At 53.8% G+C, this 13,684-nt stretch overlaps 1 protein-coding gene across 1 annotated transcript; it reads left to right on the top strand.

Moving 5' to 3' along the window:
• The first annotated feature begins 2,396 nt into the window (after nucleotides 1–2,396).
• SPARC (secreted protein acidic and cysteine rich) lies at nucleotides 2,397–11,911 on the top strand. The gene is made up of 10 exons (XM_056502032.1): nucleotides 2,397–2,736; nucleotides 8,259–8,327; nucleotides 8,520–8,570; nucleotides 8,726–8,810; nucleotides 9,189–9,310; nucleotides 9,518–9,638; nucleotides 9,794–9,927; nucleotides 10,060–10,208; nucleotides 10,808–10,956; nucleotides 11,147–11,911. Exons 2-10 carry the CDS (start codon nucleotides 8,271–8,273, stop codon nucleotides 11,173–11,175), a joined length of 897 nt encoding a protein of 298 aa, XP_056358007.1. The 5' UTR covers nucleotides 2,397–2,736; nucleotides 8,259–8,270; the 3' UTR covers nucleotides 11,176–11,911.
• The last annotated feature ends 1,773 nt before the right edge of the window (nucleotides 11,912–13,684 follow it).

Genomic DNA, 13,684 nt, shown 5'->3' on the forward strand with positions numbered 1-13,684 from the left:
CAGATGGCATAAGACAGCTTTCTAAATATGTGTGAGATCCAGTTTTCCTCATGGCAGCCTGCCACCAAATTCTCCTCTTTGATGACCCCACTAAGCCTTACAAGAGTGGAAAGGACTTTTCAGGACTTCCTTTGCAAGCTCTCAGTCATTTCTGGGGCTGTTTAAAGCTGCTGAGTTTAAAGAGCCAGCCAGTTGCTCCAGGCTCTTTGTGATCCCCCTCCATCCCACTGCTGATGCCTGGCAATGTGTCCTTCCCAAGGTGCAGGACCTGGCTGTCCCACCATGTGCATGGATCACAGTGAGCACCCTCACTCCCAGCCCCCTGGGCTGGCTGGATGAGCCTGGGGGCCATTCCCAGATGTGACTGCATCCCTGCTTTTTGCTCTCGCTCAGACCCAGGCCTCAGCCACCACATCCATAAAGAAATCCCTGCTATAATTATCTCCGTGGCACTATCATTTGTTTAAGCCCTTAGTAGAGGGCTTAACTTCAGGCTACAGTGCAGAGCAATTGCCACGTTGTCAGTTAGAAAAGTCGTGGTTTCTTTTCTCTTCTTTTTTTTTTTTTTTTTTTCCCTCTCTAAAATTTTTTCCAGATGTCTTTTTTTTTTTTTTTTATCCTTAGGAGAAGAACCAGCAGCGGTACAATTTCAATGCGAGCCGTGACTAATCCACTGCAGAGAGCATTCAACAGCTGTGTTCAACTCCTTGGGTTCTGACTCAAGCAAATGAAACTCTGGCTTAGGGGATGTGTGACCTCTGGAGCCAAACTGGACATACAAGTGGCACTGGGCTGCACCTGGGAGCTACAGACACTTGTGGTGGGAGGACAAGATGCTCCAGTTGGTTGCATTAGGAGGAATCTTAGATGCCATCATAAATCCAGCCTCCACAGGGAGCTGGGAGGGTCACGTGGAATATTTATGGATGTCTCTGTCACTGGTATCAACATCCACATGTTAGCACCCAGGGATGGCTTTTCTTTGGGAAGTGTGCAGGCAAGTAAAGAAATGGGTGAAGAAAATTTTCTTCTCTTGTTCTTTGCCATCTGCCTCCTGAGCTGCCTGATCGTGGAGATTGACCTGTTCACTGGGAAGTGATGATGGGTTTTCATGAACCCCTCCCCATTCTTTCCCCTCTGCCTTCCCTTTCTGTTCTGTTTACATTTTGCTCCTTGTTGGCCACGGGATGTTTAGTCTTACATCTGATCTCTCACATGCAGCAGAAGTGCTGTGAGGCAGGATGAGGAGTGAGCTGATACAGACACAAAGGACCCTACAGAGCAAGGAGCCAGCACAGCCCGGCAGGTCACCACAGGCCAGTCCCTGTGGTGCCATCTAAATCCTCAGCAACACCCGTGGGAAGAGTTAAGCTCCCAGGTCCATATCTCAGCCCTCTCAAAGATAGCACATAATCAAGAATGAACCCAAACCCCAGGCAGCCAAGACAAAACACAATGTTGAATTTTGCTATGATCTCGGGTGTCCTTCACCAGCATCCACAATCACACTGCTGGTGCCCAGATGTCCTCAGTCCTGCTGGCTACACAAGACACAATCTTTCCAGCAGCCCCTTGAGAGCAGCCCCAGGGTGAGGTTTGATGCCACGGGAGGATCACAAGCTGCAAAGAGCTGGATTTTCCACTGGGCTCAGGACAGCCCTGTGTGCAACGGAGACACATCTTTAGGGATGCCCAAAGTGCAGCAATTTTTGGCAACTGTCTCTCCTTTGCAGTGCAGTGCCAAGGCCATGCTGGTGCTGGGGGAGCAGATGCACCTCAGATCCCCTCAGCCATGGAGAGAAGCAAGGAGAGAGGAGCTGGGTTTTCACCCTGAGCATAGAGAGAAACAGATGGGAAAACTTGACTCCAAACAGCTTTGCTGCTTGGCTGCCTCTGGCTGGGTAGCTGCTCCAGCTGAGTTATGATCTGTAAAGCCAAAATAGTGAGTGGTGTCTGAAGAGACCACCGAATTCAGCTAACTGGTAATTCTGGCTGTGGGTTTTGTTCAATCAGTCCAGATCTGTTGGGTGATAACCACAGCAGAGACCAGTCTGCTGAGAGTCATCTACCAGCCCAGCATTTATCTGCCTATTCACAGCATTTCACATATGTCTTTATCCGTCCACATTCTCTGGGTCATTCTTTCCTCTCCCTCTCTACAAGGCAGTCACAGATATTAGCAATGTTAGGAGACAGGATGGAGAAGCAAAAACTTTCCTGCTTTCCTCTGCATCCCCCTGAGGATGGGAAACACCAGCTCAGGGACTGAGCTGCTCCACTGAGAAATGACAGCATTTAACATTATAATTGCAGCAGGTCGAGGTGTTAGGAGGTGCAAAACCAGGCGGAGAGATGACATTCACCCATTCCCCATGTGCTGTCAGTCCGAGAGAGAGAGAATTGAAAACTCATGGCAGCAGTGCAGGCAGCTGCTGTGCCAGTGACTGTGCCGGGAGGGCTGCGCTGGGGACTGCTCTGTCCCCGCCAGGGACCCTTTATCTCCAGCTTGATTTCTCTGGTCTATCCTTTGGAGCCAGGCTCAGGGACTGCCCACTGCGAAGCGGAGGAGAGGAAAAGACCGATTTGGAAAGCTAGAGAGGAGGAGGAGGAGGGGGAGAGGCAGAGGGAAACCCAGCCCACCCTTTGGCTTCCTCCTGCCTCCTTCTAAAACTTGCAGATTCCTCCAGCCTGTCCAAGCGCCTGAAGTTCCCTCAGCCGTGCTGCCGGGACTGCGAGGTATGGCCCGAGCTTCGCGTTTGCCTTTGCTGTGCTTTCCCTCCCGACATGGGGGTCCCCACATAGGGGGGTGTCTGTCCCGGGACCCCCTGTCCCAGACCGGGGACAGTGTCCAGTGCTGGCAGTGCATCACTCGGGGTGGGCAGCTGGACACTCCCCACCCCAAGCGGTGCATTCAGAGACCCCCCCTGACTTCACCCCTTTCTCCTCTTTGCAGCATTTCCACTTCTAAACTGTCTCTTACTCAGTTTCGAGAGCTTTAATGCTTTGGTGGCATCTGACTGTAAAGGTTTAACTTGCCCTCATTCTTCTCTCTCCTCCCTTTTCCCCCTCTGGGTTTTCAGCTGCTTAGCGAGATTCTTGACACCAAGGTCGGGGCACATCAAATCAGCCTGCAGAGAAAATCAGATCTAGTTAGGAACAGCCCCCACTTCTCCCAGCCTGAGGTGTGTTGGCAGGTGATGTTTTACTCACCAGAGTATCCACAGGAAGAACAAAGAGCCTTCGACTTCATGTCAGCGGTTTTATTTTTCTTCAGTCCAGCCGGTCTTATTTCTCCCTTGGACGAAAAAAAAAAAAAAAAAAAAAAAAAAAAAAGACACTCGGCTTTTTGTTCCAAGCAAACTTTGAAAGCCTTTCAAGTCTGCTTGCCGAACTCTGGGTGATCGACTGTTAGGGAGACGAAGATTGCAGGAGAGGAGGAGCAAAGCTCTTTCGGGGTGTTTTTTTAAGTTTTAAGAACTTGTGTTTCGGGCAGGCACGACTTTAGGTCCAGACAGAAGAGACAAGGGCTTGTTTCCTTTAAAGGCAGCCGCTGTCCTTCCCGGCCCGGGCCGTGACAATCTAACTCTGCTCTTTGTGTCCCCTCTCTGTTGCATCCAGCCAAAAACAGGGACATTTAACCGGTCGGGAGCTGAATTCCCAACCAAACCAAAAGGTAAAGGTTTCAAGTTGGAGTGAAACCGAGGGTGCAGGGAATGTCACCAGTAATCCCGAGTCCCCAGGAACGACCAACCTCAAACAGCCCAAAAACAGCATCCCTCCAAAAGGACAAAAGTTAACTGCAGCCGTTTGCTCGGGTCGATCGGGCGAGTTTTAAGTGGAAAATGAGAGGCTGTTGCGTAGCAGCTAAAGCCAAGCCATTGTCTGCCACATGCAGGAGCAGGGGTGCGGGCAGTGTCGGGAGGGGGAAGAGCAGAAATAAACTTTTCAAACTTTTTTCCAAGCCCTTCCTTCCACAACACTCTGCTCTTCCGTGACTCAGCCCCAGAGGAATGTCGGCTCCCATGGAAACCTTTTCTGGGTCCTCTGGTCCGAGGGATGTCGGGGCTGTTATCGCTGGAGCGGCGGTGGCAGGGCAGGTCCAGGGAATGCTTTGGAGATGGTTTGCATTTTTGCAGAGTATTTATCGGACAGTTTATTCTCTGCCTCCTTTGTGGAGCTGTGCGGGATCAGCTGGTTGCAGCCCCGGGGCCCGGAGGGACCCCCCGCACCTGGCACAGAAGCATCCGGGCTGCTTTTGGCACAGCCAAGGTCCAGCCCACAGTAAAGAAAAAGCTCAGACAGGACAGCAAAATTCTGTCTCCCTTGTCTGCACAGGCTCATCCATGAGCAGCTGCCTGCAGCCCACAGGTCATCCAGGCACGTTTCTTGGTAGTAATTTATTTTCAGTATGGATTCAACTTGCTATCTGGAGAAACTGTGACAGCTTCAGCACACAGCTGTGATAGGACTGGGCTCTTGCTGTTGTGCCAACAAGCCCTGTAAAATCTGGAGAATTTTCTGAGTTCACACAGAGCTCCCCAGCTCCCTGCACAGGGAATGGGTTCACACAGTGTTGTGATGTAGCTCTGTCTTCAGGGACTCTCCATGGGCACATGGGGTAGGGAGATTTTTTCACCTGCTGAGTTTTACTCGGAGTGTGTGTGTGAGCTAAAAAGGGAATTTCACTTCCATCTAAACCTTGCATGGCTTTCTGAGCCTGCACAGTGCATGAGAGGGGTCTGTGCATGTCCTGTCCCCAGCCCTGTCCCCAGGCAGCTGCAGCACATCTGGGTGAGCTGGCACTGAGCATGCAGGGACCTGTTCAGCAGGGAGCTTTATGGGAACTCACGCAAACAACTCCGGCTTCAAATGGAATTCCAACCTGGGAGTGGCTGCTGAGTGAAGCTCAGAGGGTCTTGCTCACACAGGGAGGTCAGGGCCAGGCAGTGGTGCTGGGTCACACTTGGTCACCCATCTGCACCTCGAAAACTGCGGCCCCAGCGGGGTTTGGCAGAATCTTTTTCTGGACCAGCTTTGCCTTTACACTCAGTGCGAGGTGGGGGAATGTCAGACCCTTCAGAGGTTGGATGAGCAGAGAGCAGACGGAGGGTGGGTGCAGGAGACCCTGCAGCCGGGCTGGGGTGCAGGCAGGAGCTGAGGGAGGGCTTTGCCCAGCCATTGCTCACTCCTGCCTCCATGGAGGAGGCAGCAGAGCCCCTCGCCCGGGGTAGCGGGGGGCAGCTGGGGTGAGCCCGGCGGCCTTGGGGAGGAGCTGTCAAAGTGGCCAGCACAGACTCCTCCCCACGCTAACGTGGCATCCCAAAGGGCTTACGCAACCCTGGACGGGGCCAGCGCCACATGGACCGGGCTGCACCGTCCATGGAGCCTCTCCTGGAGGCTGCACCCACCTCGTCAGAGTCCTCCCCCAACCCACAAAGGCGCCAGGCTGGGATCCCCATCAAAGACACAGAGCCGGTGGCACAGACGCTCCTCTGTGCATCACTGCGGGGTACTTCCCTGTCAGATGATGATGATGATGGTGCCACAAGCTCGGGGAGAGAATGGTAGAGTTCCCCAGAGCAGCTGGCTTTGAGTCTATGAAGGTGATGAGGGTCAGCCTCAGCCCTCTCTGCACCCCGTGGTTTTCTTCTTTGGGTTTGGCTGTGAAATGCAACGAGCAGCAGCTGCTGAGGGCCATGCTGGAGAGGTGAACCATTGAGGGGGTTTGTGGGAGCCCCCAGACTCAGTTTACAGAGCTGAAGTCCCCATGTGGGATGCAAGTGGGATCAGGTATTAAAAAGTCCTGCAGCCCATGGTGCCCTGTTGTCTGCTCAATCCACAGCACTCAGGAGGGCAGGCCTGAGGAGAGCTTCTCTTACTCTGTATTCAGCAGCCCTGTCTGTGCTGGTTTCCAGCATCCTACAGAGTGCTGGTGTCTGTTGATTCCTTTAGGATACAGAAGGGCCCAAGTCTCTGTTTGCTAAAATCTTTTTCCCTGTTTTCTTCTGTCCAAAATGACGCCCTGGCTGCACCCGCCTTGCTGCCCTCTGCCCTCCATGGGGCTCACCAAGCAGTGCCAGGCATTCCCAGAACAGAGCCCCTCAGGGATCCTCCCCAGTCTCCCCAGCTGGGGGATAAATGCTGAGCTCCTGGTGTGTCCCAGCTCCAAAGAGCACCTTCTTGGATAGCAGGACCATGGTTGCTCCACAAGGAGGGAGACTTGCACCATGGACACATTATCCTGATGGAGCAACCCTGTGTGCAGGGCTCCTGAGCTGTTATTTTAGGACTTTTGATCACCAAGTATTCAGCAATGGCCATTTGCATCCCAGCCAGGGGCTCACAGACACTGCAATGTCCTCACTGCACAGGCTTTGCCTCCAAAAGGTTGTTGTTTTATAATAAATTTGTTTTACCATCGAAGGCACAAGACAGCTCAGCAAAGCTTGTTTGCTCAGACTTTTTCATGCTCCTTCTTCCTCCAAACACAACACTGGCAGCTCCAACTGTCTGCTGGCTTCTAGCAAACATGTAATTCCCTGACCCCACTTACTGCATGCCCAGACTTTGAAATTCAATGCTTTTTTAAAGCTTGGGGAAATGATCTAAGATGGCCTTGGTGTGGGGCTGTGCCACCTTCCACATGTGCATGCACTGCCCTCTCCTCCAGGCTGGGCACTGCCCCATGAGCATCACTGAACCTCAGAGCACCTTCCAAAGCAAACAAGCACCTGGGAGAAGCCCAGGAGGAGCCTTTACTAGCCAGGGGATACCAGAAAGGGAGGAGATGGCCAGAATTACCTGTACTTTTCCACCTCCCTCCTCAAACAACCCTTCCAGGAGTGAGTGATCTCTGCTGGCAAATGCTGGCAGAACTCAGAGAAGCCTCCAGAACAAATCAAGACGAGCGGAAGGGACAGCTCACACCAAGCAGGAGAGGAGGGAGCTGCTCAGCTGCAGCCAAGACAGAGCAAAAGGGCTCCTCATCCCTCCCCACAGCTCCTCTGCCATTCCTCAAGCCATCCCCACCACCTCCTCCCAGCCCTCTGACATCCCAAAAAGCTGCCCTCCATTCCCTGACCCCTGTTTTGCACAGACACCCCACTAAAGGCTGGGTGAGGTCCTGAGATTGCAAAGAGGATTTTCTCTGAGTGGCCAAACCTCACTAAATTCAGAAGCAGAGCCCAGCCTGGTTGGTGTGCTGGCAGCACAGGTTTGGTGTGGCTTTACACCCAGAGAGCTGCTGTGCATGAGGAGGAGAAGGATGCAGTGACACCAGATATCCTGGGAGAGAAGGAGAAACCTTGTCCAACACTGTCCCAGCAAATGCCTGTCTCTGCCTGGCCCCAGGGCGGCCCCAGCCCTGCAGGTGGGGCAGAGGAGGGCGGCAGGGAAGGCTTGGCAGGGGACAGGTGCCCCGGGTGCTGGCAGCAGCAGAACGGGGCTGTTCCAGCCCCGGGGGCGGAAGGCAGCGCGCAGCCCTCGCTGCCAGCAGGGGGATGCCACCCGCATACCAAACAGGCAGCTGAGCTCCTCTGCCCGCACAGAGCAGCACAGCCCTGCCAAACAGGAACCGGGGGGGACAGGGACACGGGGATGGCACAGCTGCATGCTCCTGGCTGCCATCACCGCTGGCAGCTGGGCTGCCTCCTCCTGCAGACACTCAGGTCTGAGCAGGAAAAGGAAAAAACAATAGACACCCCAACATTTTGGGGTGCTGGGAGTGAGGGACTGGTCTCTGACACCCCTGGGGAGGTCTGTGTCCATGGGGAAAGGGGTTTTCTAGAGGATTTAATCCTCTAGTGCTCTGTCTCATTGTCTCTCTGTTATCTCTTTCCTTCATCCACTTCCATATTTCTTATGATTGACAGCTAAGATGATAGAGTTTCATTCCTTGCACCTGGCACTCATATGGGGGGATTTTTAACATGAAAAATGTGGGGGGATTGGTGAAAAAAAAATGCCTCCAGAGAAGGAGAGAGACATTTTGACTGTGATTTTCCTAAAGGCATCCAGGAGAGCAACAGACATCTAAACCCCACTGTCTCACTTGCAAAAATCAAACTAATTTATCTTGGAAACATGGTTTGGCCCAAGGTTTTGGCTAGAAAAGCCAGCATGTGGGTCTGTACTAGTGAACAGACAAGGCAGGAAATGGAGAGAACGCCCTTCTCGAAGTGTCTGAGTGCTCAGCCTGGAGCCCAGCGGCACACAGTGGCCTCCTTCCTCATCACTGCTTTTCCTCTGCTTTATTCAAGGTCTGCTGAAAGATGAGGGCCTGGATTTTTTTCCTTCTCTGCCTGGCAGGCAAAGCCCTGGCAGCGCCGGTAAGTGCAGGAGGCAGCGGAGCCTCTGAGGTCGGGGTTGTCCATCTGGAGCAGCCAATGGGGCTTTTCTTTGATAACAAATAAACTCCTGAGGAATGAGGGACAACTCGAGGGTGGCCCTACTGCCTGTTCCAGTGGGTCACCCACTTGGGACTGTCCCACGGACCCCCCCATGTGCATTTTCCTCTGCAGCAGGAGGCTCTGCCTGATGAGACAGAGGTCATTGAAGATCCCACCACAGAGGTAGGTGCTTCTGTTCCTCCTCCTCACCCATCCCCTCAGCACCTACTGCTCTGGAAAGAGCAGCTCCAAAGCTCTGGGGAGCCATGGGGAGGCTGCTCTGCCCCCCAGGAGCTGGGGCTGTGCACCCACAGCAGAAACACCGACCTCTTCTGCAGGAGCCCGTGGGAGCTAACCCTGTCCAGGTGGAGGTGGGAGAGTTCGAGGAACCCACAGAGGATGTAGAGGAGATTGTTGCAGAGAGTAAGTCACTCTTCCCCTGCTCTCCAGCCAGCAGGGACTCTGTCCCCTCCCTGTGTGGGGGAGCTTCTTTGGGAAGGGCTGTAGCACAAGGATGATGCCAGCCAGGATGCACGTTTAAAGCAAAAGAGGCACATGGCCTCTCCTAGCCCTGGGCTCCCTGTAAGCTCATCTTTGCAACAGAAAAACCATTGGTGTGGCAACAGAAAGGAGAACAAGACTAGCCCCAGGGCTAACATGGATGTCTGGAAATCCTCAAGAATAGATGCTGGGGGCTGTGCCTGGCAAAGTCTGAGTCTTCCCTGTCTGCTGAGGTGCCCTGAGCATCTCGTGGGAGGTGAGGATGTGGCTGGCTCTGACTTGGCTCCCCTCCTGCTCCAGACCCCTGCCAGAACCACCACTGCAAGCACGGCAAGGTGTGCGAGGTGGATGACAACAACTCGCCCATGTGTGTGTGCCAGGACCCCGCCAGCTGCCCCGCCACCGCTGGCGTCTTCGAGAAGGTGAGGCCAGCATCTGCCTGGTGGCCCAGGGCAGGGAGGGACCCACATGGGCTTTGCCTGAGATGGTGACACATGGAGACAGAGTCAGGGTGGCTAGTCCCCATCTAGGGGTGAAGAAGGAGCCATTGCCCACCCCAGAAAACAAGTTAAACATCTCTTTTGGAGGCTCTCCCTGCCTCTCACGCAGCATCTCCCCTTCCTGTGCAGGTCTGTGGCACTGACAACAAGACCTACGACTCCTCCTGCCATTTCTTTGCCACCAAGTGCACCTTGGAGGGAACCAAGAAGGGACACAAGCTGCACCTGGACTACATTGGGCCTTGCAAATGTAAGTGGAGCCGCTTTCTCAGACAAGGGGACCCCTAACTGGGCACAGCCCCCATGTTCACAGCCTGATGGAGAGCAAAGGTCCTGGGGCTGAGGTGGGAGGGCACTGGGGCTGCGTGTCCAGGGTGTGCACTGACCACTGTGTGTGACCTGCAGTCATCCCTGCCTGCCTGGACACAGAGCTGACCGAGTTCCCCCTGCGCATGCGGGACTGGCTCAAGAACGTGCTGATCACTCTGTACGAGCGCGACGAGGACAACAACCTGCTGACCGAGAAGCAGAAGCTCAAGGTGGGGGACAGGGAGGGGGCTGGGAGCTCACCCCCACAGTGACCCATCCAGAATGACCTGTGGGATCCCTGTGAAGACCCTCCCTTGCATCCCATGTCCCTGCTGACATTTCCCTGGCCTCTCCCATGGCAGGTGAAGAAGATCCATGAGAACGAGAAGCGCCTGGAGGCCGGTGACCACACCGTGGAGCTCCTGGCCCGGGACTTTGAGAAGAACTACAACATGTACATCTTCCCTGTGCACTGGCAGTTTGGGCAGCTGGACCAGCACCCCATTGATGGGTGAGTGCCAGCAGAGCAGGACAAGGGCCCCACCAGAACCATTTCCTGCCTGAGCACCAGGGGGATTTGGCAGTAGAAGGTGACAAGGCAGGCTGGAGATGTGGCACAAGTGGCTGGCTTGTGGCAGAGGTTGTGGCAAACCAGGCTGGGGTAGAGGCACCTTTGCCTCCTGCAAACTGCTCTTCTGCAGGAAGAGGGGCCTCCCCCAGCCCCAGCTGCTCCCACCTCCCTTGGGCATGGAATTTCTCTCTTCTCATATTTACTGTTCTATAATAGTGCCCTAAAATATCTTAGTCCAAAGGCACAGGGATAACTTCAGCAGCTGAGATAGCAGCTGCTGGCTTAGCTGTGGGCTGCAGATGGGCATGAGAGTGATCACACACACTGTGGGGTGGGGGCAGTTGGCAGGGACCCCCAGCTGGTGATGTTTTGTGACCAGCAAAACCACAAATCAAAATTTTGTCATCTGCAAAGGCAGATACCCGTCCTTGACCCTTGTGACACTCAGTGGCTGATACTGGGGGGGCACTGGGACAGCAGCCAAACCAGAGAGCTGGGGCAGCATCTTCCACGCTGTGACAGTGTGGTCACCTTGGCAGGTACCTGTCCCACACCGAGCTGGCCCCCCTGCGTGCCCCCCTGATCCCCATGGAGCACTGCACCACTCGCTTCTTCGAGGCCTGTGACCTGGACAACGACAAGTACATCGCCCTGGAGGAGTGGGCCAGCTGCTTTGGCATCAAGGAGAGTAAGTGCTGAGGAGGGCAGGAATGGGGTGGAGGGGAGACTGGAGAGCACCCCCAGAACCCCCAGTGTGGATGAAGCAATGCACCGCAGCAATGCCAGCTCTGGGTGAGGGGAAGCAGGGGGAGTGGGAAGGGCACAGAACAGTGGCTGCATCCACCTCCTAACTTTGTCCCTCTCTTTTCCTTCCACAGAGGACATCGACAAGGATCTTGTGATCTAAATGCTCGCCTTCCTGCTCTGCTGCCAACTTTGTCATGTTTTAACCTTCCCACTTCCTTTGGTTTTTAAACTGCTTTTGTTTTGTTCTGTTTTGTTTTTCCCTGGGAACAAGGTGCTAATATAGGTCTAAACATATGTAGTAACGGTGCTAAGAGAAATAACAGTCCTGTTCATAGCCTTATCTATTACCACTAGATTACTCACCCAGCTGTTTTCACAGCTCTTACCAGCCTTTTCTCTCTCCACGTCTTTACCGCTGATTGGTCCTGTGCTAAATACTCTGCTCTCGGATCTTCTCTTCACTTCTCACTAACCGCACGTTCCTGGACACATCAGACACAAAACCCTCTCAGCTGATTCACCGCCCCAGCCCCAGATGGCAGCGAGGGAAGGCAGAGCCAGAGGATGTAGGAGGATTGGGTTCTCAAGCAGAGCAGCTGCAGGTGACATTGTGGCCACCTAGCTGGTGGTAGGAAGGATGGAGAGGGGTGAGAAAGACAGAGTGGTAGGATTTTGTTTTCATTTTTTTTTTGCTCCCCCTCCCATTCCCAGGGCTTGAATTTAGCAATTATTGGGCACACAAGAAAAAAGGAAAAAAGAAAAAAAAAAAAAAAAGAGAAATTGAACAAGTGAACAGGGAAGCGCACAGAATTTAAAACTAATAAGATGAATTTATTCCCATCCTGTAAAATCCTCTTGAATAATAAAGGTTTGAAAGTGCTCCATGCTTCACCATCGCTCAATGACCACACTGCTGTCGTGTTTTCTGTGCGAGATTGGGGTGTGGCCGCCTGTTCCCCGGGGCGTGTGAGGCTCACCGTGACTCAGCTGGAGCTGAGATAAAGCTCTTGGCTCTCCCCAAATCACAGTGCCCTTAAGCACTTCCCACCCCTCTGCCTTGGCTGTGCTTAAATTCCAGCCCTGCTCTCCCAGGGAAGCTGTGTCAGACTTGGAAGGGATATTTCTGCCCAGAAAGTGGCATGGTTGCCACATGCTTAAGGGAAAGGCTGTAATATTTTTTTCCTCTTGTGGATTTAACTGATGCAAAGGATGCAAGGGAGAAGGCATTTGGACTTTGCTTTATAAGAGAGGGTCCTGACAGGAGCAAAGTGATGGCTAAATCTCACAGGCTGAGAACTCTTTTTTTACCTCTGAATGTTCCCTGTGCCTTATATTATTAAATTCCTGCCACAGTGTGAGCAACCTGATGAGTGTCTGTAATAAAAAATACTGATTTGAAACACTGACAATAAACCAGCCTGCAATGTTCCTCTGTTTCATCCCATTCTGGTGAGAGGGACTGCCCCCTCAGTACCAACCTCAAATTGTTACCACAGGTTTCCCAACCCCAAAAAAGGTTCTGGTCCAAGGTAAGCTGAGGTGTTTCTGCCCATTCCAGCCCATCAGGCTTGGGGAAATAGTGGTTGGGTGACGTGGGCAGAGATGGGGTCACTGCAGCAGCCAGCACAGACACTCACATGGCTCTCAGGCCCTTGCTTTCATCAGCAATAAAATCCCTGGGAAAGGCAAAAAGGCACAACAGTAGGAAAATAAACACCCCCATTGGCATGGGCTAAAAATAGCCAAGTTGCAAGAGCTGTGGCTCAGCTGTGAGTCCCTGCTGACAGCCCCTGTGGGGTGTGCTGTGCTCCCAGCAGAGCTGTCCGGTCGGATCCTGCACAGGGTCACTCCTGGCTGCAGGGCCCTGGGCAGATCCCACAGAGCACAGGCACTCTGTATTGCCAAGGTGTCTGACCCAGTAGGAAAGCTGCTGCCCAGAGGGGCTGGTGAGGGGTTTCCACCCCTGCCTTGAAGCACAGCACCCATTCCACCCAGCCACACTGCTTCCCAGGGCTAAAGCCAAAGGGGTTCTCAGTGGAGACACAGTGAATGCTCCCCACCGTGGGAGCAGCTGCTGCCAAGTGTCAGACCTGGCACAGAGAGGGGCAGCACTGCCCATGACCCCTGCAAGAGCCAGCTGGATGTGACCACCTCCCGGCCTGGAGAGCTGTTGAGAGAAGGTTTGGGCAGGGGAGAGGACAGGCAGGGGCTGGAGGAGATCAGCCATCCTGTGCAAACCTGCTTTCCGCTTGCCCTCAGCCAAAACCCTCGCTCCACTCCCCTGTGAGATGCAGCTGCATTCCTTCCAGCTCAGCCCTGCTGCCAGTGCTGCCAGACAGGCACGGGAGCTTGGGCCAGTGCAAGGGAAGGCTCTCCAGCCCTTCTCTCCCTTGCCTTCCCCTCTGGTGCAGGAGTCAGCTCTGAGTCCCAGCAAGCTCAGGAAAGCCAGCAGGAGAGCTGGTTGTCACGGCCCTGGAAGGGGCAGTGATCCATCTCCAAGGCCATGTCCCATCCCATGCAATAAAACTCATATCCCAGCAGCCTGGCAGAGCCCAAAGGAGCCAGCCCAGTGCTATAACAAAGTGCAGCTGCCCTGGCTTTAACTGAGCATCAGAATGAGCTCAGGAGGTTGCAGCTGGGGCTCTCTTAACCCTTCAAAGGTCACAGCC

This window comes from Oenanthe melanoleuca, chromosome 13 (genome assembly GCF_029582105.1).
Source record: "Oenanthe melanoleuca isolate GR-GAL-2019-014 chromosome 13, OMel1.0, whole genome shotgun sequence".
NCBI classification, from domain to species: Eukaryota; Metazoa; Chordata; class Aves; order Passeriformes; family Muscicapidae; genus Oenanthe; species Oenanthe melanoleuca.

Excerpts from the sequence above, each read along its gene's own strand:
- SPARC (XM_056502032.1), top strand. The coding sequence starts at position 8,271 with ATGAGGGCCTGGATTTTTTTCCTTCTCTGCCTGGCAGGCAAAGCCCTG. Across the intron at positions 9,639-9,793 it reads CTACATTGGGCCTTGCAAAT|TCATCCCTGCCTGCCTGGAC; the intron begins GTAAGTGGAGCC and ends TGTGACCTGCAG. Across the intron at positions 10,957-11,146 it reads CTGCTTTGGCATCAAGGAGA|AGGACATCGACAAGGATCTT; the intron begins GTAAGTGCTGAG and ends TTCCTTCCACAG.